The 23180-nt window shown below is 40.5% G+C and overlaps 1 protein-coding gene across 1 annotated transcript in view; it reads right to left on the bottom strand.

The window, feature by feature from the left end:
• LOC109927376 (NAD(P) transhydrogenase, mitochondrial) overlaps positions 1-23180 on the bottom strand; it is a 171910-nt gene that overhangs the window by 52241 nt on the left and 96489 nt on the right. Inside the window, exons 16-18 of the mRNA XM_020527372.2 lie at positions 21584-21744; positions 20292-20471; positions 8518-8677 (exon numbers count right to left, since the gene is read on the bottom strand). Coding sequence (XP_020382961.2) covers positions 8518-8677; positions 20292-20471; positions 21584-21744 — 501 coding nt within the window. The remainder of the gene's footprint in view (positions 1-8517; positions 8678-20291; positions 20472-21583; positions 21745-23180) is intronic.

Here is a 23180-nt window from a genome sequence, read left to right as displayed (position 1 = left end):
ATTCAGTCTTCTTGTGGAAGCTTATTCCAAGTTTTAAAAAATCTGTTACTTCCTTTAGCCCTTTCTCCTTAATAATTTTGGAAGATGGGGCGGGAGGGGGGCAGTATGTATTATTAAAGTTTCCAGAATATGCAATAAATCAGAGATTATTGAAATCTAACCAGGAACCTAACTTCAGGCACATCAGGGATGGGGACAACTATGCGAAGGGGGGTGGACAGTGCAGGACTGAGGGTGTTGTACCTAAATGCACACAGTGTACAAAACAGTAAAAGAGCTATTGTTGCTGATTGAAATTGGCAGGAATCATATTGTGGGTGTCACAGAGACGTGGCTACAAGGGAATCAGGGTTGGGAACTAAATATTCAAGGATACACATCCTATCGAAAAGACAGTCAGATGGGCAGAAGGGGTGAGGTTGCCTTGTTAGTAAGAAGTATAATTAAACCAAAAGCAAGAAGTAATATAGAGTGGAAGGCATAGAATCTGTGTGGGTAGAGTTGAGGAACTGCAAAGGCAAAAGACCCTGATGGGAGTATGTACAGGCCTCCTAGCAGCAGTCAGGATGTGGGGAAAAAAATAAATCAGAAGATAGAAAAGGCATGTAAAGAAGGCATTATTACAATAATTATGGGGGACATCAAGATGCAAATGGACTGGGAAGATCAGGTTAGTAGCAAATGCCAAGAAAAGGAATTTGTGAAATGTCTACAGATGTTTTTTGGAGCAGCTTGTGGTACATCCCGTTAGGGAACAGGCAATTCTGGATGTGTAATGAGGCAGACTTGATTAGGGAGCTTAAGGTGAAGGAACCCCGAGGGGGGAGTGACCATAATATGATAGAATTCACCCTGCAGTTTGAGGGGGAGAATCTGGACTCAGGTGTGACAGCATTACAATTGAGTAAAGGTAACTAGAAAGATATGAGAGAGGAGCTGGCCAGCTGATTGGAAGGGGACCCAGCAGGGAAGACAGTGCAGCAGCAAAAGCAGGAGTTTCTGCAGGGAATTCAGGAAGCACAGCTGAAATTCATCCCAATGAAGAAGAAACATACTAAGGGGAGGCAACCATGGCTGACAACGAAGTCAGGGACAGTACACAAGGAAAAGAAAAAGCATACAATGTGGTTAACATTAGTGGATTGGGAGGCATTTAAAAACCAGCAGAAGCTAACTAAAAAAGCAATAAGGGGGGGAGAAGATGAAATATGAGGGTAAGCAAGCTAGTAATATAAAACAAGATTGTAAGTGTTTAATTAGATATAGAAAAGGTAAGAGAGAGGCACGAGTGAACATTGGACCACTGTAAAATAAGGCTGCAGAAGTAGTAACAGGGAATAAAAAAAAGACGGAAGAACTGAGTACTTTGCAACAGTCTTCATGGTGTAAGACATCAGTACCATACCAAACTTTAAGAGATCGGGGGCAGAGCTGAGTGTAGTGGCCAGCACTAAGGAGAAGTTGCTGGGGAATCTGAAAGGCCTGAACGTGAATAAATCCCCCAGACCAGATGGACCACACCCAGAGTTCTGAAGGACATATTTGAGGAGATTGTAGAGGCATTGATGGCGATCTTTCAGGAATCACTGGAGTCAGGGAAGGTGTCACAGGACTGAAAAATGGCTAACATAACATAACACCCCTGTTCAAGAAGCAGCGGAGGAAGAAGACAGGAAACTATAGGCTGGTTAGCCTGACTTTGGTTATTGGTAAGATTTTAGAGTCCATTATTAAGGATAAGATTGCAGAGTATGTAAAAATGCATGCTAAAATAGGGTTGAATCAGCACAGCTATGTCAAGGGGAGGTCATGCCTGACAAATCTGTTAAATTCTTTGAGGAGCTAATGATTAAGTTAGACAAAGGAGAGCCAGTGGGTGTGATCTAGTTGGATTTCCAGAAGGTCTTTGACAAGGTGCTGCACAGGATGCTGCTAAATAAGACAAGAGCTCAGTCTCAGGGGCAAAGTATTAGCATGGAGAGAGGATTACTGACTGACAGAAGGCAGAGAGTGGAGGTAAAGAGGTACTTTTCAAGACTGAAGCTGGTGACTAGTGAAGCTCCACACGGGTTAACGTCAGGACCACAACTATTCACGTTACGCATTAACAATCTGGACAAAGGAACTTAGGGCATTGTTGCTAAAGTTTATAGATGTCACAAAGATAAGTGGAGGGACAGGTACTTTTACGGAAGTAGAGAAGCAAAAAGGGGTTTAGGAGTCCTAATTCAGGATTCTCTTAAGGTTAACATGCAAATTCAGTTGGCAGTTAGGAAGGTAAATGCAATGTTTGCATTCATTTCAAGAAGCTTAGAAGACAAGAGCAGAGATGTACTGCTGAGGCTGTATAAGGCTCTGGTCAAGCCAAATTTGGAATATTGTAGCAGTTATGGGCCCTGTATCTAAGGAATAATAGCTGGCCTTGGAGGGTGTCCAAAGGAGGTTCACCAGAATGATCCCAGGGATGAAGGCTTGATCTGTACTCGACAGAGTTTAGAAGGATGATGGGAGATCTGATTGAAACTTAAGAATACTGACAGGCCTGGATACAGTGGATGTGGAGGAGATGTTTCCACTAGTATGAGAGACTTGGGATTCAAGGCACAGCCTCAGAGTGAAAGGATGACTCTTTAGAACTGAGATGAGGAGGAATTTCTTCAGCCAGAGGATGGTGAATCTGTGGAAATCATGGCATCCACAGCATTCTGTGGCAAAGTCATTGAAGGTATTTATGACAGAGATAGGTTCTTGATTAGTAAGGGGATCAAAGGTTACAGGGAGAAGAGAGAATGAAGCTGAGAAATATATCAGCCATGGTCAAAGAGCAGAGCTGACTTGATGGGCCAAATGACCTGATTCTGTTCCTGTATCTTATGGTCTTCTGGCCCTTCACCTCCCACCCAACCCCTAAGGACATTTCCATGTCAATTCATGCATCAAGGCATACCCAGCACCTTTCGTATTACCCACCCTACCTCCATAACCCTCAACCAGCATCTATCATCGGCAGACCTCAGGAGTCATGTGGACATGAAAAGTTAAATTTCTAACAATCTATTACAGTTCATTAACATTAGACATTGTTAAAAACTGGCATTCATGAAACTCTTTAGAACATTTTTAATCTCAAATTTAATCTCTTCTGAATACAAATTTCTATTCAGACCCTACATCAAATACATTTAATCCTATTAGAGTCCTTTAAACTGTGAATTCAGAATCTTCTGGTGATATAATTGTTGCTCTTGAAACTCAGCCAAGCATTCATATTGACACAATAATGTCCCATGTAATATGTCAACAAAGACCGCTACTGAAACTGCAAGAAGATAGCATTTTCTTTTCTAACCTACATCAGATGATCTGTCAAAGTAGTCCAGCAGAGGGTTTTTATTTAACTCTCAAGATGCCTTAATCCTAGTTTTTATTTCATTTTGAAAGAGTGGGTGATTTAAAATACTTTAGATCATGAAACTTAGACTCTTTATATGCGCTATTTATATTTACTCCATCAATTTCTGCGTCCCATATTGTGGGTCAGGCCAAAATGAAGTCTGTTTGAACTCAGCATTATGTTCAAATCCCTCACGAGTTTGGTTTTCCAACCTGTGTGAATTGTTCCCCACCTTCTGCTGACAAAAATGGGATATGTTGGCAATGGAAGCGAGACTTCTACATCCATGTCCCACGCACTATTTTAATTATCCAAGGAGTCTTGCTAACTTCATGAAAATCTGACACTTTTGCTACGCGGGGGGCTGGGGGGGTGGGGGGGGATGGTGCGAGACACAAGCACTGCAATCAAGTGCTGATGAAAACTGGAACGAGCATCTGTCGGAAAGAATCTGATTAATTATCGGGAGCTTGAAGTGAACTTCAGAGGCAGAGTTAGCAATCCACAGGAATCGCCACCTCAGATGACTGCACAACTGGTTGTAACATATTTGAGAATTCTAATGCTCGATATTTATTTGCTGGAAGTAGAGTAATAAAGTAGCTGTTTCTTATATTATTATTTTAGTTTTCGTTCTCAAAAAGTTAAAAGTGTAATCATTTTTTGTAGCTATTTAATTTTCTGCAACTATTTTGAACTTGTAATCACGGATATAAATAAACTAGCATAATTAAGCACACCAACCTTTGATTCAATATTAGACTGATGAATGGATTCTCTAACTTCAAATAATGTTGATCTTGTTAATGTTGATCTTGCTTCGCGGTCCTCCTATGCAGTATAACCTGTATGTCTTACTCTGTAAGTCCTTGCTTACTATGATCTGCCTGTACTACTTGCAAACAAAGCTTTTCACTGTACTTAGGTCCATGCGACAACAACAAATTAAATCAAAATCAAATCATCAATTTGATCACTTTTAATTCATAGGTCAAAGTGAATAATAAGTGTTGGTACATGTTTTCAATCCTGACAAATGTTCTAACGTTGCAAAAGTAGCTTTCTTCCAAAGCAGTCCCTGCTGTCTCTGACCTCCATCACTCACTGAACCCTCACTGTGCTATCTTGTAACTCTCTCTCTTTTAATCACTATTTACAATTGTTTATTCTGGTAGCTCCTGTACTTCCTATGTCCCCTGCTAGCATAAGCTGCAATCTCCTGCTGAACTGAAGTTCCCAACAACTGCTGCTATAATCTCATGCCAAGAAACATGTCTGCACTAAACATTCCAATACACTGCAATGCTGCAGTGATACTCAAATTGTGCTTTTCATTTAATGAACTAAAACATGTCTGACCTGGAGTTCAAAATTCATCTTTTCATTTATATCTTCCTGTGTAACTTTGTACAAGTTGCTCAAGTAATAAATCCTTAACAAGAAAAACATTGATTCCTACTAAATTTCCAAACCTTCGTTTGAGTGAGATTCATCCCCAAAGTCTGTGGACAAATACATGGTTAATGCATTCATACTGCTCTTTTTGTTTCTTTGCTGATAAAATTATCAAAGAAAATAAGATTCCATATGGTGATGCTTTTGTTTGATTTGGAGGTCACCAGAATAAATAAGGGAAGTCATGACTTAATTAACGTTGCTTGCGTTTCTTCTCTATAGAAAGCTCTCTTTCTCATTTCCCTCACTATCAAGACCAACTAATACAGAACTGACCATGCCTCAAATTGGCGTCTTCACATTCTGTGATGCAGCATATTGGCACAACAGCATATCTTCCACTGAAACTGTTGTTTAGTTGAATATCTTGAATATGTTAGCATCACTTAATTGGTATAAAAATCAATTAGTATTAATGAGGTTCTAATCTGAAAAGGTTTACTTGCAATTTGGGGATCAAAAGTCTGAACGAACACACAATTTTTGCTTGTTATTCTCTTCTCATCCAAATTGGTTAACAATATAATGGGTTAAAGAATCAATATAGCAAAAAAAACTCAACCAGGATGAAGACCAAACATAAGCCATCTGTAGGCATGTCTGATTCACAGTCTACAAGTGGTCCTTCTGACATTTCATATTCAACAACTCCGTGCCTAACCCGAAGTTGAACTTCAAATGGTGTGCCAACACAAACAGTGGATACTTGGTTACATTTAAAGTATGACTGCTTATCATATTCTCCAATCATTTAAACTTCATAGGTGAGGGCATTTTCATCATTCAGTTAAGATTACTTACTCACTTACAAGTCTCTATGTTTATCAAAATAATATTTCAAATGTTTTAAAATTTTTCAGTAAATGGTGCAACTGAAGATTGAAATGAAGGCACATTATTAATATGTTTTTAACTCTGCTCACCCTGTTCACGTTACCTTCCTGAATTCAAGATGCTTGATTTCTCAAGAAGAACAGTTTTAGGATCAGTTATACAGCTGGGAGTGTCAGATTTTTCTGTGATTTTATCATTTGAGTTAACCTGCTGTTTCATGTTTCTTTTGCCAAAGATGGAGTTTGAGTTTATACACATGTAAAGGTAAAGGGTAAATTTGCCACAGTCTGAGCAGACCATAGGCACTGCTCTGCTGTTAGAGAGGGACAATTAGTGGTGGTTTAAACTGAAAGTCACCACACCTCAGGCAAGGTAGAGGGTGAGAAGGGGAGAGTCCTTTGTGATAACTTCAGCCCATGTGGGAACTGAACTCACATTGTTGGCATCGCTCTGTTGAAAACCAGCTGTCTAGCAATTGGGCTAACCAACCCCCATTTATACACATGCATGAATGTGTAAAATTCCAATTAGCTGTGTAATGTTTAGATTTTCACATTAGGGGAAAACCACTAACAACTGACTGTTCACGCTAACTGCATTGGTAATAACGTTTTGAAATCACTTGGGGACAGCACCTATGATAACCCCCTGAGCAGCGTAAAGCAAGCTCCTGAAGGTTGTTCTATCGTGGAGTCAGGGTCAGATGCCAACCTGACTCTCGAGTGAAACTTCAGCCATTCAATATGCGCCTAAAACTGGCTCTCATTCACTTGATTTAATGTTTGATTAGTTAGCTACAAAAAAAGCAACAAAGTAGCATAACCACATTTCCCAGTATTAGATGGATGGATTGGTTAAAAATAAGAAAAATAAGACCTCAAGTGGAAACTGAAAAAGACATGTATTTGTATCGCACTTCCATAAACTCAATATTTCAGCACTTCACAAACAAAATGAGTGCTTTTTGAAACCAATTCACTGTCAGAACATAAGAAACAAGGCAGTCAGTTTATGCTCAGCAAAGTTAACAAACAGCAATGCAGTATTTACCAAACAATCTGACTTAGTGATATTATTTAAGTGATAAATATCAACTGAACACTGACAATTGAAATGTAAACATCAGTTGAGATTCCAATTTCCAGTTGACTCTTCCAGTTGAGAAAGCTATGCTTCAGTAGAGGTCTGAACTATCCTTAAGCATGGATTATAAGAGATTTTACAAATATTTTTTCGTCTGTACAGCTGCTGCTGGACTTCCTATCCCCTATTCCTTGTATTATTATGCATGGTCATTTCTTCTGGGGACTTCCCAATCGCCCACCATATACTTACTGGAGGATGCTGGAAACTCTGGAGGTAAGAGTGTTTTTCCACTGAGGTTGCGGTGACCAACTGACACAGTTCCAAAGGAAATTGTTGATTGTATTCCAGGATTCTTGGCGGGAATTCAATTTGGCCTAACGCCGTCGGAAATATGGTGGCTGGGCACACTTACTTGTGGGAGAGGCCACATGTCAATCTACTGACATCAGGTAAACCTCCTTCAATTAAGTCAGAGGCAGAAAGGGGCTGATGTGAAAATTTTGCTTGCTCACTTTGGCTCGTTTGCTGAAGAGGGAAACATTGACGATGTAGAACAAGTGCTGTAATAGACACTGATCAACAGACCCCTGGCAAAGTCAGGAATTAGGCAAACAGGGTCATAGGTTACAAGGCCAGCCTGTGTGCTAGTCTCCTGACCCTCTTCCCAATGCAATTGTTTTGGCAAGAGTGGGTTCAACACCAGGGAAATAATCTGACTCCTTAAAAGCCTTGTTAAAGATAAGGGGATGAACTAGAATTTCATAATTGGCCTCCAGTTTCCAAACACAATGAGGGCCAGGTCTTGTGGAGGCCAGCACCCAGAGGCTGGCTCGACCACCAACTGAACCCACTGCTATTTACCTGTGGCTGGCAGATTAATGGGAGGTGCATAGGTTTCCCAGGAATACATTCAAATGGTCACCTAGCAGCCCTGCCAGATTTGCCAGTGGCTTATTGATGGGGTCCCTTCCATCCCGTAGCCGATCAGCATGGGCGGGGAAGGGGAGTATGGGTTGTAGACATTGAAATTCCCTGCCCCTGTTTCTGACCTCCCTGCCTTCCCCTCACTCTCTGATAAGCATCTACCTGTGACTTCCTCTTCTACCCATCCGCTCCATCCTTCCATCACTCACTTGCGTCCAAGGGTCCAGCTACAAGCCAAAGACTCTGCAGCAATATTTGGAGTACCAGGGATGACAGTGATGCTGCCAGCAAATGCAGATTGTTTGGAAGATCCTGGGGGGGAGGTATATCTCCTATTGGGGTCCAAAATCCCAGGGGACACCCTAGACACCGTATTTAACCTGTTTAGGCCTTCCTGAAGGATCAATATGTGCCTCTCACCTGTTTTCTAACCAGTTTCGAGACTCACATCATCCTACATTAAATCCAGCCTCGTGACATTTTTACAGAAGATAAACATTCAATCAAAGTCAAAACTGAAAACTATTTTGTCTTTGGATGCCTTTGAAGGAATTCAGAGTGAAACCACAGGAAATGGGGCAAACCCAACATGGTTAACATCATGTGCAACTTTATTCAAAATAAGCATTGCCATTTGGAAAAATCTCTTGCAGGGTTACACATGGTATTTCTACACAACGCAGGAATGACAGCTACAAAAGGTCACCCAATAGCATGATCATTGACCACAGGAATTTCAAACCTCCAAAGCCAACACTAAATCCCAAGTTTCCTCTTAAAGCATCCTCAGACAAAAAAAAAATATTTTTCATCTAAACACTGACCTGGAGTAATGATGATATCTTTGGCCTCTCTGATCATCTCAACTGTTTGATCCACACTGACTTCAGTGTGAGTGCCTGTGATTTCCATGGGTTTACCAATTCCAGTAGATGAAGTGCCGTAACTACCAACAATCACATTAACCAGAGAGCGGTTCATGGCCTATAGGTAAAAAGCTTGATGTAATAAGTGTTTTCACTTTTGATTCACTTCCTCCTTTGCTGCTTCATTACAACACAGGAATTTACTTAGTGACTTTACAAGAATTTTGTGGATAACAAAACAGTTGATACAACAGAGACTTTAAAAAAAACTGCTTGTTAATAAGTGCACTGAGATATTTTCAGCAACAGTAGCCTGTCTCCCTGTGGTAATTTTTAATAACTGCAACATCATGTACTTATTCCACGATAATTTGGCTAAAACTGGTCTGACGAATGTATTTCCAGATTCTTTATGGGGGAGAGGAAATAAGATCTTTTTAACCGTCTAAAAAACAAAAGGAAGCAGAAGACAGAAAATGTCTCAATTTTCATTGTTTTGAATCAGATCATTTTGTAGAAATACTCTTCGTACTTGTATTCCTTAAGACTCACATTTGCTGAAGTCTCTTAAATGATAAAATAATGCAAGTTTCTAAGGAGGTAACGTAAAAATTTTGTCACAAAATGCAGATGTCAAAAGCTCTGAAAGTCAGGATATTATTTAAATCCTTTATTGTATAAACAGAGGGAGGTTTGGGGGTTTTGGGGTGGGACTTTGGGAGTAAATGGCTTTCCTGAGCCAGCATTGTGTCAAGAACAGTCACCCAGCAGGATTTTCACTGAAATTATCATTGGGCACTCATACTTCTACTAATGATGGTAGATGTGGATTGGAAGCTGGGGTCCAACAGGAGGCCGCCAACTATAGAAGGAGCTGCAACTTACCATTCCAGATTTTTAAAAAAAGAGGGCATTTCCAAGCAATTTTAAATTCCAAATTTTGAATTCAGAATTGTCGATAACTGCTAGGCCACCATTGTGGAGGGGAAACTGTAGCAGTCTGCAGCACTGGCTGCCTGCACTGGAACCAGGAGGCCACATATTACAGACATCACAGAGTCTTGTGGGTGGAAAATAGCCCAGAGGTGGTACAATGCCAATAACCCGGCATGCCAGTCAGTGATGTTAATTTATGTGTCTGCCCACATCTGTTCTTGCACTTACAATGGAGCGAATATTCTGCCTCAGGCCACAGAAAGTGCATTTAGATTTGATCACTGTAAGTTCTGGTGTAACTACAACAAGCAAGAGCATGTCTATGTCTGAGAACACAGAGGGCAACCAGTTAATTAAAGCTACGAGAATAGAAATAGAAAGATAGAAAGCAAGAGGAAAGCTACAAGGCTTGTGGGAAATGAAAGCTCTGACATAGAAGGGCCAATGAACATCAAATACATTAATTGAGAAGTGAGGAAGAATAAGGAACTTTATCAAATAATAATCTCATGGACAGAATGAATGTGCTGCTTTTCTGCCCAAAATTAGTATGTTTCGGAATGGAAAGTGGTTTTGCTGGATCTGCCTGCAAACAGCACTTAACCAATCTTTTAACACAGACAAAACAAAATGATTGTCTCACCATGTGGCTTTTCACAAGGTCTGGTGCAAATGAAGTGCTGTGTTCATGTTTATTCCACATTTTGTGTTGTGGGTTAACATATCTGAGGCCCACCCAGTCTAGTTTGGATGACAGAGTCCATCGTGATATAATGGGAAGTTGATAATGGTCATTAAGTTCTGTCTTCTATTTGACCCCATGTGAAGCAGTCTGGAAACTCCATAGTCTTTAGGTATTGGCCCACTCTTAAACACTGCAATGTGTGAATTCCACAAATGGCTGTGAGGTGTCCTCACCGCTCTCGATTTTAAATAGGTATTTGGCAGAGAGTTGATATTGTCTATGGTCCAAATGCCAAAAGTCACATGATTTACATCAGCCAACTTAACAACTTATTGGTGTCCATTTTCAGAAGTATTGATTGACAGTTCATAAAATGACATGTCTGTAGTGGGTATAACATGACTCCGAATGGAGCTTCCCTGTGAGGCAAAAAGAAACCTATTCATCCATTCTGCACATATTCTGACAGTCAAGCAGGAATCTAGTACTGTCAGTCACCTTCCTTTTTAAAATAAAGTCCCCGGTTATGTTCTTTACTTTATCCCCGATCTCTAGTGGCCATTCAATGATAGCTGTATACAAGGTTTCAGAGACTGCAATACTATCAGACCTATGATTCACAAGGCTTTTAGAAGTTGAGGGGAGTTCAAATTCCACACTGACTCATGTGGAGGACTCAGATTTCACAGGTCCAGGGTCTGCTCCTAAGGCAGTCCTGTGTAAGTGCCTCTGCCTGTTTTGATGTGCTGCATTGTAAGGCTTTTAACCCATTCATGGATGCTTCCACAAACCATGGTTTCTGTGCTCTTTCAATGGCTTTTATTCCTCAGATGATTCTGTATCTTGTCCTCAATGGACTCAGAAGTTAAAGCACTGGGTTATGTTTTGAACCTGACCCTGTGATGATTTAGTGGGCAATCTCATTTTCTCGTGGTTCCTGTAAGTGCAGCAAATCTTCGGGTGTGTTAACTTCCCCTTTCCTTTCACCTCAGGGCTGTAGTGGTCCTTAATCTGCCCCATGTGCTCCGAGACACTCTTGCCAAGAGGCAGCTTCTAACTACTGCTGCACTCCCCTAAGAAACTTTAACTGGGTAAGGCATCACCCTTATAGTCTGGTTTGGGAAACTTCTTTATTCCTAGATAATTCCTGAGAGAAGACATCTCCTAACCAGAACACTGGTTCAGTCCCTTCATTCTTTTTTAAATTTTACAGGCCAGGCCTTGGTTTCTAAACTTACACAGGGTCCATCCCCTTAGACTGAGCAGGCACCATCCTGGTCACCTGAAACTCAGTAGGCTCTTATCTGGCCTCCTCAGTTCTTATTGCCTTTCCTTCAGTCTCTGTAATCCTTGCTTGCCCTATCACCCCTCTGGATTTAGGGATTTCCTCGGCTCTCTGCAGCTGAGCAGAGTTTTGCTGTTACCCCATTCTTTGTGAAATGCTTCAGACCCTCGGGACACAGAACCTAGCAAGTCATTTCCAAGTAATAGGTTTACCCTCGGTCTGGGAAAGCTTGGTACAACCCCAGCTGTGACTCACCAACTTATTCTGCAGGTAAATCTTTACAAAAGGAACCTTTAATCATGTGTCAGTAAGCCCTTTGGCCAGCACTGTGGTATTGTCTTACCTTTGCTGCAAGTAGTGTTTAAAGGCATCCTGTGTCTCTAACGGTTATTTCTCTCCTCAGAGCTGGTGATACTAAAGGGCCTAACTTTCCTTTTCCACATCTTTTCTTTCTGCAGGAAAACATTTTGGTGGGAATGACCCTTCCTGGTCTGAGGAAGAGTCACTCGACCCAAAACGTTAACCATGATTTCTCTCCACAGATGCTGTCAGAACTGCTGAGTTTTTCCAGCAATTTCTGTTTTTGTTTCTGATTTACAGCGTCTTCAATTCTTTCAGTTTTTATTAAGGTCTCCACATCCTCAGCTTCAATCTGGGACGCTAGTTAGGAATGAATAATCTTACAAATCAAAGCTTATCTCTGAGTTAGGGGTATTTTAGTTACCAACACACTCCCCCACAATCCTCACAACTAGCTAAAGTCAAGTTCTCCCAAGCTGCTTCAATCTATCTCAGGTCCCTATCCGATTGTGCTTTGAATCCTTCTCAAACTTCTCCAGCTGTGAGGCTTGCCTTCTCCCTCATTCCTTCTCTCATTCTCACTTGCCAGAAACTCTAACTCTAGCCTCCACTCCTTGAGGTAATTTTTTTTGTTAGGGTAACCTGTTTTTTTTTCCAGAACTTCCAGCTATTTTGATTCTGGCTGAGGGTAAGTTGTTTATCCAGCGTCTTTAGTAACTTGGCCTTCTTGTCAGAATGTTGCATATTAAGTTCTATTGTTTAGCTACAGATTATAGCTGTTCTATTGTTATGGGCACTCTTTTTGCTGAGTTTAAGTCATCCTGTAGCTCAAGGCTTTTAAGTCAAAATGAGCCATTTTATATTGTAATCTCAGTATTCATAAATATTGCTTTTTCTTCATTGATTCACAGGACATGGACATCAGTAGGTCGGCCAGCATTTATTGCACATCACCAGTTGCCCCTAAGAAGTGGTGGTGAGTTGCTTTCTGCAACCCCTACAGTCCATTGCTGTAGGGAGACCCACCTTGCCATTAGGGAGGGAGTTCCAGGATTTTGGCCCAGTAACACTGAAGGAACAGTGATATATTTCCAAGTCAGGGTGGTGAATGGCTTGGAGGGGAACTCACAGGAGGTGCTGCCCTTATATATCTCCACTCCTTGTCCTTCTAGATGCGAGTGTTCATGAGTTCGGAGGGTGCTATCTAAGGAGCACTGGGCAATTTCTGTGGTGCATCTTCAAGATGGTACACACTGCTGCTCCTGAGTGGTGGAAGGAATGGATGTTTGAGAAATGCGGTACCTATCAAGCAGGCTGTTTTATCCTGGATGGTATCAAGATTCTTGATTGTTACTGGAGCTGCACTCATCCGAGCAAGTGGAGAGTATTCTATGACATTCATTACTTGTCTCTTGTAGATAATAGACAGAAATTAAGGAGTCAGGATATTAGTTACTCACTCCTGGCCTCTGACCTACTCTTGTAGTTGCAGTACTTATATGGCAGGTCCAGTTCAGTTTCTGGTCAATGGTAACCTCCAGGATGTCAAAACAGAAATGCGAATAGAATCATAGTCATAGAGTCATACAGCACAGAAACTATTCCCAAGCTAAACTAGTCCCACCTGCCTGCTCCTGGCCCATACTCCTCTAAACCTTTCTTATTCATATATCCAACCAAATGTCTTTTAAACATTGTAATTGTACCCACATCCTCAGGAAGTTCATTCCACATGCAAACCACCCTATGTGTAAAAAATTTGCCTCTCATGCCTTTTTAAAATCTGTCTCTTCTCACCTTAAAAATGTGCCTCCTAGTCTTGAAAATCCCCATCTTACGGAAAGGACAACTACCATCAACTCTATCTATACCCCTCATTATTTTATAAACTTCTATCAGGTCACCTCTCAACCTCCTACACTCCACTGAAAGAAGTCCCAGTCTGTCCAGCCTTTCCTTATAACTCAAACATTCCATACCTGGCAACATCCTCGTAAATCTCTTCTGAACCTTCTCCAGCTTGATAATATCCTTCCTATAACTGGATGACCAGAACTACATACAGTATTGCAGAAGAGGCCTCACCAATGTTCTGTACAACCTCATGGAAAGATTCCCTATTGTTGGAGATGGTCATTGCCTGAAACTTATGTGGTGTGAATGTTACTTGCTACTTGTCAGCCCAACTTGGATATTGTACAGGTCTTGCTGAGTTTAAACATGGATTGCTTCAGTAATTGAGGAGTCAGGAATGAAGCTGAACATTGTGCAATCATCAGCAAACATCCCCATTTCTGACCTTACGATTGAGGGAAAGCCATTGATGTAGCAGCTGGAGATAGTTAGGCCTAAGACTGCTGTAGTTCCTTTCATTTTTGTTTCAACAATTTGTGCTATGTTATGTTCCTCATCAACTTCCAATTTTTTTTAAAGTCAGATTTGTCTCATTTGCTCCAATGGATTTAAATCCTGAGTACTGACCCCAATTCTGTCACAAGTAGAATGTATGTGCTCTCTTACTGCCCATAATCAGTTAACTGATGATGAAACAGGTTTTTTTTTCTTACTTTTACAGTGCGTATCCCAATTAAAATATTCAGCAGCAAGCCTTTGGGTTTCAAAACAAAGGAAGCTAATTATTCTCACCCACCTGATTTAGCACAATTTTGCCTAGTCATTCTCTCTCTCTCTCTCTCTCTCTCTCACACACACACACACACACACACACACACAAACACAATGACTGAATAGAGTTAAAGATTATGTACTTTACAGATTACAGTTAATTCAGTCTCTGATTTACAATTTCCAATCTCCCACATGACCAACCTGTTGTTTCTTGAATGGGTTCAATGATTTAAAGTTGAAATGAAGGTCATATAAAGTGAAGCTTTCACAGCAGGTTGTGAAGTTTCTTATTGTTGAATATCTAAGAGTTTGGGTGTCAGGTGAACTTTGAAACTGGAACAGGTGAAGTATTTTGGCTGCTTGATGACTTGCAACTAGTTTCTGAGTCTGGTTCACAGACTGGTAGGTGACTAATAGTTCTGTTTGACATTTTAAAAACCGACAAAATGATGGGTGTTTCACAAAATAGCTTTTCAAAAGTTCAAGGTCTTCCTGCAAATGCACTGTTGTATTCTTGTTAGTTCCACATCCTATGGTGTGGATTCACATTTTTGAAGCCGGCAACATCCTGGTTTGGGTGTGGGAAGCCTGTGTGATACACTGAATGAAAGTGGACTTGGGTTTCAAGTCCCGACAGACAATATGTAACCTCTGCAGTCTTTAGTTGGTGAACCACATTTAGACAATTCTACAAATGGATGTGATGCACTCTCAGCTATGTTCATTTCAACCAGGATATGTGTCAGAGCCTTGACACTGTCTATAGTCCAAATGCCAAGAGTCACGTGATTTGCCAAAGTCAACTTAACAGCTTGATGGTGTTCAAATTTTAAAAGTATTCACTAAAAGCTCCCAACATAAAATGCCTATACTGGGCATGACAATAAACAGTTGATATGCAAATACACAAAGCACTCAAACACAGCTTGAAATTTCTAAACATATGATGTGATGATTATAATGGTGAGGGACAGATTGGAGAACTTAATATTCCTGGTTACAATATTTTAGGATCAGGCAGTACAAAAAGAAAGCTCATAAGACCATGAAAAATAGGAACAAGAGTAGGCCATGTGACCCCTTGAGCCGGCCCCACCATTCAATTGGATGATGACTAATTCAACATTCCTCACATCCATTTTCCTGTCCTTTCCCCATAACACGTGATCCCCCATTAATCAAGAATCTATTTCAGACTTAAATATACACAAGAATTCTGCCCCCACAGATCTCTGTGGCAACAAGTTCCAAAGACACACAACTCTCTCAGAGAAGAAATTCCTCCTCATCTCAGTCTTAAATTGGCACCCCACAATTCTGAGACTGTGCCCTCTGGTCCTAGACTCTCCCATGAGGGGAAATAACCTTTCATCATTTACCCTGTCAGGTCTGCTAAGAATTCTATATGTTTCAATGAGATCACCTTTCATTCTTCTAAACTCCAGCAACTACAGCCCCAACTTGTTTAGTCTTTGGTCATAGGACAATCCCTCCATACTGAGATCATTCTTGTAAACCTTCTCTATTCTGCCTCCATCCAATGAAATAATATCCTTCCTTAAATAATAACACAGTTCTCCAGATGTGGTCTCAACAGCCCCCTGAACAGTTGCAGTAAGAATTCCCTACCCTTATACTCCAAATCCCTTGAAATAAAAGCCACTATTCCATTAGTCTTCCTGATTACCTGCTGTACCTGTGTGCTAGCTTTCTGTGTTTTGTGCACATCCCCCAAGGCTCTATGTGTTACAGTTTTCTGCAATTATTCTCCATTTAAATAACAGTCTGTTCTATTGTTCTCCCCTCCAAAATGAACAACTTCACATTTTCCTACTTTAAACTCTGCATGCCAACTTTTCACCACTTACTTAACCTATCATTATCTCTCTATAAACTGCATGTATCCATCTCATAACCTGCCTTTCCACCTACTTTTGTGTCATCTGCAAATTTGACTACAGTACATTCACTTCCTTCCTCCAAGTCATCAATAAAGTCAGAAGTCACATGACACGAGGTTATAGTCCAATAGGTTTAGATGGAATCACACAAACTTTCGGAGTGCAGCCCCTTCATCAGGTGCACCTGACAAAGCTCCAAAAGCTTGTGTGATTCCAAATAAACCTGTTGGACTATAACCTTGTGTCATGTGACTTCTGACTTTGTCCTCCCCAGTCCAACACCAGCACCCTCCACAATGGGGAAGCAATGGCCTAGCGGTATTATCGCTGGACTGTTAATCCAGAGACCCAGATAACATTCTGGGGATTCAGGTTCAAATCCCACTATGGCAGATGATGGAATTTGAATTCAATAAATATCTGGAATTAAGAAGCTAGTGATGACCATGAATCCATTGTCGAATGTCGGAAAAACCCACCTGGTTCACTAATGTCCTTTAGGGAAGGAAACTGCCGTCCTTACCTGGTCTGGCCTACACGTGACTCCAGACCACAGCGATATGGTTGACTCTTAACTGGGCAATTAGGGATGGGCAATAAATGCTGCCTAGCCAGCGACACCCTCATCCCATGAATGAATAAAGAATAAAGAATCAAGTCATTAATATATATTGTAAGCAGTAGTGGTCCCAACACTAACGGAACCGCACCGATCACCAATCTGAAAAAGGAATCCCTTATTCCCACTCGTGACTTCCTGCATATGAGCCAATTCTCTATCCATGCCAATATACTGCCTCCAACACCATGGGCTGTTATGTTATGACTTAATTTTTTGTAGGTTATCTTGTTGAGCAAAGTAGCAATGATGAAGAATTCCACGGCAAAGGCAGATGTTTGCACTAAGAGAGGAATCGGACAGATAGAGTAATTCTTGGTCACCAAATTGTGAACGTGAGATGGTGGGAGAGAACTGCAGACAATTCATAGCTATGGTTTTACATCAAAGCAATAACACAGTGTAATTTTAGCCATGTGAAGGTAGGGTGATGCTTTTTGAAATACAGCTAGAACTAATGGCAGGATCAGTATGTTTACAACACAAAGAAAGAATGAAAAATACTGGATTTAATATTGGGTAATGAAGTGGGGCTGTGACAAAAATCAGAAAAATCAGAAAACTGATTGCTGGGTTCCATGAAGACCAGTAAAGGCCAATGAAGGGTCAGTGTAACAAGGGTGCTGGACAGGAAAATGGCTAAGTTCAAAGAGATTACACAAGAGCTGACCCAAAATTATTGACTGGCAAAGTTAGCAAAGGGGCCAAGTTGTGCATTTAGATATTTTCATAAATTCAATAAATAGAAAACCTTGGCAAATATATCCTTATTAGGTAAAATGGTGCATCAACATAACATTGCATGACTAAAAAGAGATTTAAAGTAAACAAATTTAAAAAGGAATTAAAATGATTATGATTAAGGTGAGAATAATTATATATCAACAGTGATTAAACTTCAAAAGTAATTCATTGACTACGAAAGCACATCTTGAGGATGTGATTTGTACCAACTATACATAAATGGAACAACTGATAGAGTTAACTGCAGGAAAGGGATTGGTTCCAAAAATCAAATTGAGCAGGACTCAAAGTGGACAATTCATCAATGTCTGAAGGCTGTTAAAACAAAGAAGGCAGAGAGGTTAAAACAGAGATTCTGCCATAATTTATGAATCTTCTTTAAATAAATCACTACAAGCTAAAACACAGGTAGAAAAACAAATCCAAAAGGTTAATGAAAAGTTAACCTTCCTCTTATGGAGACTGGACTTCAAACATACATAATTATCTATTCTCAGAATACAAATTAAGAAATATAATTTTCTTTTCTACATTTAATGTCATTTCCCATGATTATCATTCCAGGTGTCCAATGACATCTTGATTCAAACATTTCCATCCCTTCATTAGTGCCACTGATAAATTTATTTATTCAGTTGAATGACTCAAGCTCCCTATTTTTTTGCTGTGCAGAAGTGATTTGGTTTCCAATGTGTATTTCTTTCTGACAGTTCAAGAACTGGCTATAGAGAATCTGGATTCAGGTGCTAGCACATAACTCATCAGTCTGCTACACAGCATCTATTGTAGTCCTATATTCAACGCCAGGGATTGGAATTTTATTTTCATATTCTGCACTCAGTGTTGGAATAGAGGGCTCCCAGGACAAATTTGCTGTATATCAGAGTTAAAGATCTCTCTGTGCCTTAAACCGAAACTCAAAAGGAGCTCATTACGTATAATTTGAATCTTACATTAACTATCTTTGATGACTGCCTGACTGAGGCCACTATTCTTCCCATCTCCACTTCTACTGATACAAATAAATATAAAAATGAAAATTCTAACATCACACTTTAGCCCCATCCATGGCTGGGAATTGCATCAATGTTTTAAGCTTTTTAATCAATTTAAACATACGTAAGGAACAAATCTTTCCTCTTGTGGAAGAATGCAGATCAAGGGGCATTACTTCAAAATTACAGCTAGGCAGCCATTCTGACATATTGTCAGGAAACACTCTTCACACAAATGGTAGTGGAAATCTGGAACTCTCTTCCTCCAACAATCTACTAAGCCCATTTCAATTAAAACTTTCAAGGGTGTGATTGATAGATTGTCATTAAGCAAGCATGAACAATTACTGAACCAAGGTGGATGGATGTAGTTAAGATATAGATCAGCCGTGATCTAATTGAATGGTGGAATGCAGGCTCTGTTGTTTAGTAGAATGAGATGTGATCCCATGGAAATATATAAAACTGTTAGAGGATCCTGGGAAGCACCAAGGATCAGTGAAACGTTGATGTGCATGTCCACCAGTCGGTTAAGGTAGCTGGGCAGGCAGATAAGGTGATTAAAAAGGCATATGGGATACTTGACTTTATTAACTGAGGCACAGAATTTAATAACAGTGAGGTTATGCTGGAATTGTGCAAAAAGTTGGTTAGGCCACATATTGTGTGTGGTTCTGGAATCCACATTGTAGGAGTGATTTATAGCCTTGGAGAGGGTGCAGAAGAGATTTATCAGGATGTTGCCTGTGCTGGAGAGATTAAGAAGAGAGCTTAGGCACAGTGGGATTGTGTTCCTTGGAGCAGAGGAGACTGAGGGGGGAATAAGCAAGATATATAAAATTATGAGGGGCACAGACAGGGTAGACAGGAAGGAACTTCCCATGGTGGACTGGGGGCATAGATTTAAGGTAAGAGGCAGGAGATTTATAGGGATTTTAGGGGTTTTAGATTTATAGGGATTTTCAGTGCTTGTAAGGGTGGTAGAGGCAGAAAGCCCATGATATTTAAGAAACATTTAGATGAGCACTTCCAATGCCAAGGCACATAATACTATGGGTCAAGTGCTGGAAAATGGGATTAGAATATATAGGTGGTGTTTTTGACAAGCACAGACCCAATGGGCCAAAGGACCTTTCTCTGTGCTGTCTATCTATATGACTCTATGACCTGCCATCATAACGTTGATGTTGTTTTCCACAGTTGCAGGGTTTAGAAATAGGGATCATTGCCTCAGGATAAGGAGTCAGTCATTTAAGATGGAGCTGAGGAAACACTTGTACACTCAGAGAGCTGCAGATCTTGGTAAATCTTAAACTGTGGCTGATTCATTGTTAATTATATTCAAGACTGAGAGATAGATTCTTGGGTACTGAAGGAATCAGGGGATGTAAGGTTAGGGCATGTGGCTGGAATTGATAAAGGACTTTAACTATAACTGTTCTGAATGTCAAAGATGCTTCCCAAGGCCCGATGGCTGACTTGTGCTCCTATTTTTCATGCTCTAATTAAAACTTAAAGAAAGTTGGCATGCTGTTGTCAGTGCGACATAAAAATTTAAACCTGCTCAACACTTTCAATTGTTAACTTTCCTGTTTGAGAAAGCAATGTTTGCAGAAACATACAGAAATGCATTGCTTACCACACACATGATGTAGGAGAGGATAGCACCAGAAGAGCCGATCAATGCACCAACAATAGTTAAGAGGTTGTTGTTCAGCAGAAACCCTTCAGCACACAGGGCCCAGCCGGAGTAACTGTTCAGTACAGTGATGACCACGGGCATGTCAGCACCACCAATAGCAGCTGTTAATGTCACACCCTAAAGGACAAATAGACCAACACAAAATAACTCACAAAAACAAACTGCCACAAACAAACAACACAAACATGGAATGTTCAGAATAACTCTGGATGGTAATATAACTTTACACAAGGAAATCCAAAGTTATCATGAAATGAGTCTAAAAATGATCTGCTACACAGTAAAGATCCACATTATTTTTCATTTTTTTGATTGACACCTCAGGGCTTTCATGTGTATTCAATAACAAAACATACTTCACGATCAGACATTGTTTTTGTCACTGGAATCATATAGCCAGGGTCTGGAATGGAGAAGAACTACTGCCCACTAGAAGTTAAAAGTGGATAGAAATTCTGATATTTTGATCCCTGATTATAACAATCCTGGTGAAGGTGGGTGGCAGGAAGAATTTTGCTGTAGCACGTTGCCACAGTATAAAAGAACCACAGGATTCCAAATATTTCTTTTTTAAAAATTACATGCTTTTTTTGGTTTCTTTCACCTGTTAAGGTCCTGCTCATCCATTACTGATTTATAGTTGTCTCTTATACAAGGAAAGAGCTTTACATTTCACTCCCTCCATGGAATTGCCCCTTATCTTTTTGTATGACCTCCTCCAACGCGACAATCCCTGCAGAACCTTCAATCCCTCTGATACTTAAGTTTTACAAATTACCCTTTCTCCCTTTCCTCCACTGAAATACAAGGCAAGAGGGTGAGGGAGGGGGATAGATACCTAATGGAGCCAATTCAATTTTCCATCTAATCATTGAAATGGAGGGGATCCATCAGGAATTTCCACAGAACTGACTTTCCGCTGTGCCTGGATGGTCTAAAAGCACCAGCCACAGGAACTTTTTCTCACATATAATTCTTAAAGGAAGCTGCAAAACACAAGAAATCTCATCCTTTCATCACAAAGATTACCTATCAGCCGAAATCAGCATGTTTCTATTGTAGGCTGAACAAGGGACATCTCTAATTCTCTCAGTTATGGCGGGTCAGTGTAGACTCGATGGGCCGAATGGCCTGCTTCCACACTGTAGGGATTCTATGATCCTATGTCTCTCAGTCGTTATTTTCAGGTACTTGCAAGTGTTAGCTGTTGACTGTTTTCTGTTACGTACCATAACCACAGAAAGAGCAGATACAGATCCCAAACAGACAATACCAGTTGCATAGCTTGGATCAATCAAATAAGGAACAATTGCTCCAGCGCTGACTGCCAGCAGACTTGCATTCAGAAAGTGACGCCCAGGAAGAAGGAATGGAGCTGAATTCAACACACCTGTAAAAAGCAGAATAGTAGCAATTGGTCGGTGTCAGTACTTATACATTTTGTTGTGCAGCTCATCACCACCTTCTCTAGTGCAATTAGGGATGGGCAATAAATGTGATACCCACACACCGTGAACAAATTATAATAAAAATTCTTTCCAGTGTGCGATTCTTTGTCCATTAGGATTTTTAGGCTGAGAATATTTTTGGTTAAGGGTCGGAAGGAATAAGGATGAAAGATAGGTAAATGGAATGGAGGTACAGATTGCTACTATCTAACTAAAATCGGGGGAGGAAGGGTGGTGGATGGTGGTATGTAGCCATGATGGAGGCTTCGGAGCCATTACAACAGGCCTACTCCTGCTTCTATGTCGCCTATCAGTCACTCTCAGATGCTGAGAGTGCTGTGCTGCTTGCTGTGTGCTTCCAGATTTTACTTCTGATTTCAAACATTAATTTATTTTTCTTTGTGGTAACATGAAATCTGGGATAAGAGCCATGACATACTTGTACAAATTACAATTGAGAAAGAAGCGATGTTGGTGGTTTCAGCAAATGAATAAGTCCCCAGGCCAAGATGAGATTTGTCCCAGGCTGCTGTGGAAGGCAAAGGTGGGATAGATTGCAGGGGCCCTGAATTTAATTTTCAAAATCTCTCTAGACATAGGGGAGGTGCCAGAGGATTAGAGAATGGCTAATATGGTACCATTATTCAAGAAAAGTGATTAGGGATAAACCAGGGAAATACATGTCAGTAAGTGTCCGCTTGTTGTGGACTTGTTGGGCCGAATGGCCTGTTTCCACATTGTAGGTATTCCATGATTCTATGATTCAGAAGTAGGAAAACTTATGGAAAAATTTAGCATCAATTGAAGAGTCAATGATTAATAAAGGACAGTACCCATGTCTTTGTTGGGAAGGATCACATCTGACAGGTTTGTTTTTCAAGGAGCTGACTAGACGTGTCATTGAGGTAGTGCAGTTGATAAGGTCTACTCGGACTTCATTCAGGCTTTTAACAAGGTCTTGCAAGGCAGACAGATTAAAAAGCCAAGAGCCTGTGGGATCCAAGGCAATTTGACAAATTTGATCCAAAATTGGCTTTGTGACAGGAGACAGACAGTGACGTTCAAAGGTTGGTTTTATGACTGGTTGCCTGTGTCCAGTGTTGTACTACAGGGTTCATTGTTTGTTGTGTACATTAATGATCTCGACATAAAGGCAGGAGGTACGGTCAGTAAATTCAGAGATAACATGAAAATTGATGGTGAGGTAAATAACAAGGAGGAAAGCTTTAGACTGCATGATGATGTAGATGGCTAGTCAAACAGGTAGAACTATGGTAAATGCAATTTAATCCTGAAAAGTATGAGGTGATGCATTTTGAGATGGTGGGCAAAGCAACAGAGTACACATTTTACAGTAGGACCTATCACACTATAGCAA

Source organism: Rhincodon typus, chromosome 1, assembly GCF_021869965.1.
Source record: "Rhincodon typus isolate 14 chromosome 1, sRhiTyp1.1, whole genome shotgun sequence".
Lineage (NCBI taxonomy): Eukaryota > Metazoa > Chordata > Chondrichthyes > Orectolobiformes > Rhincodontidae > Rhincodon > Rhincodon typus.
Note: the sequence above shows the minus strand (reverse complement) of the source record. Positions and strands in the feature narration are given on the sequence as shown.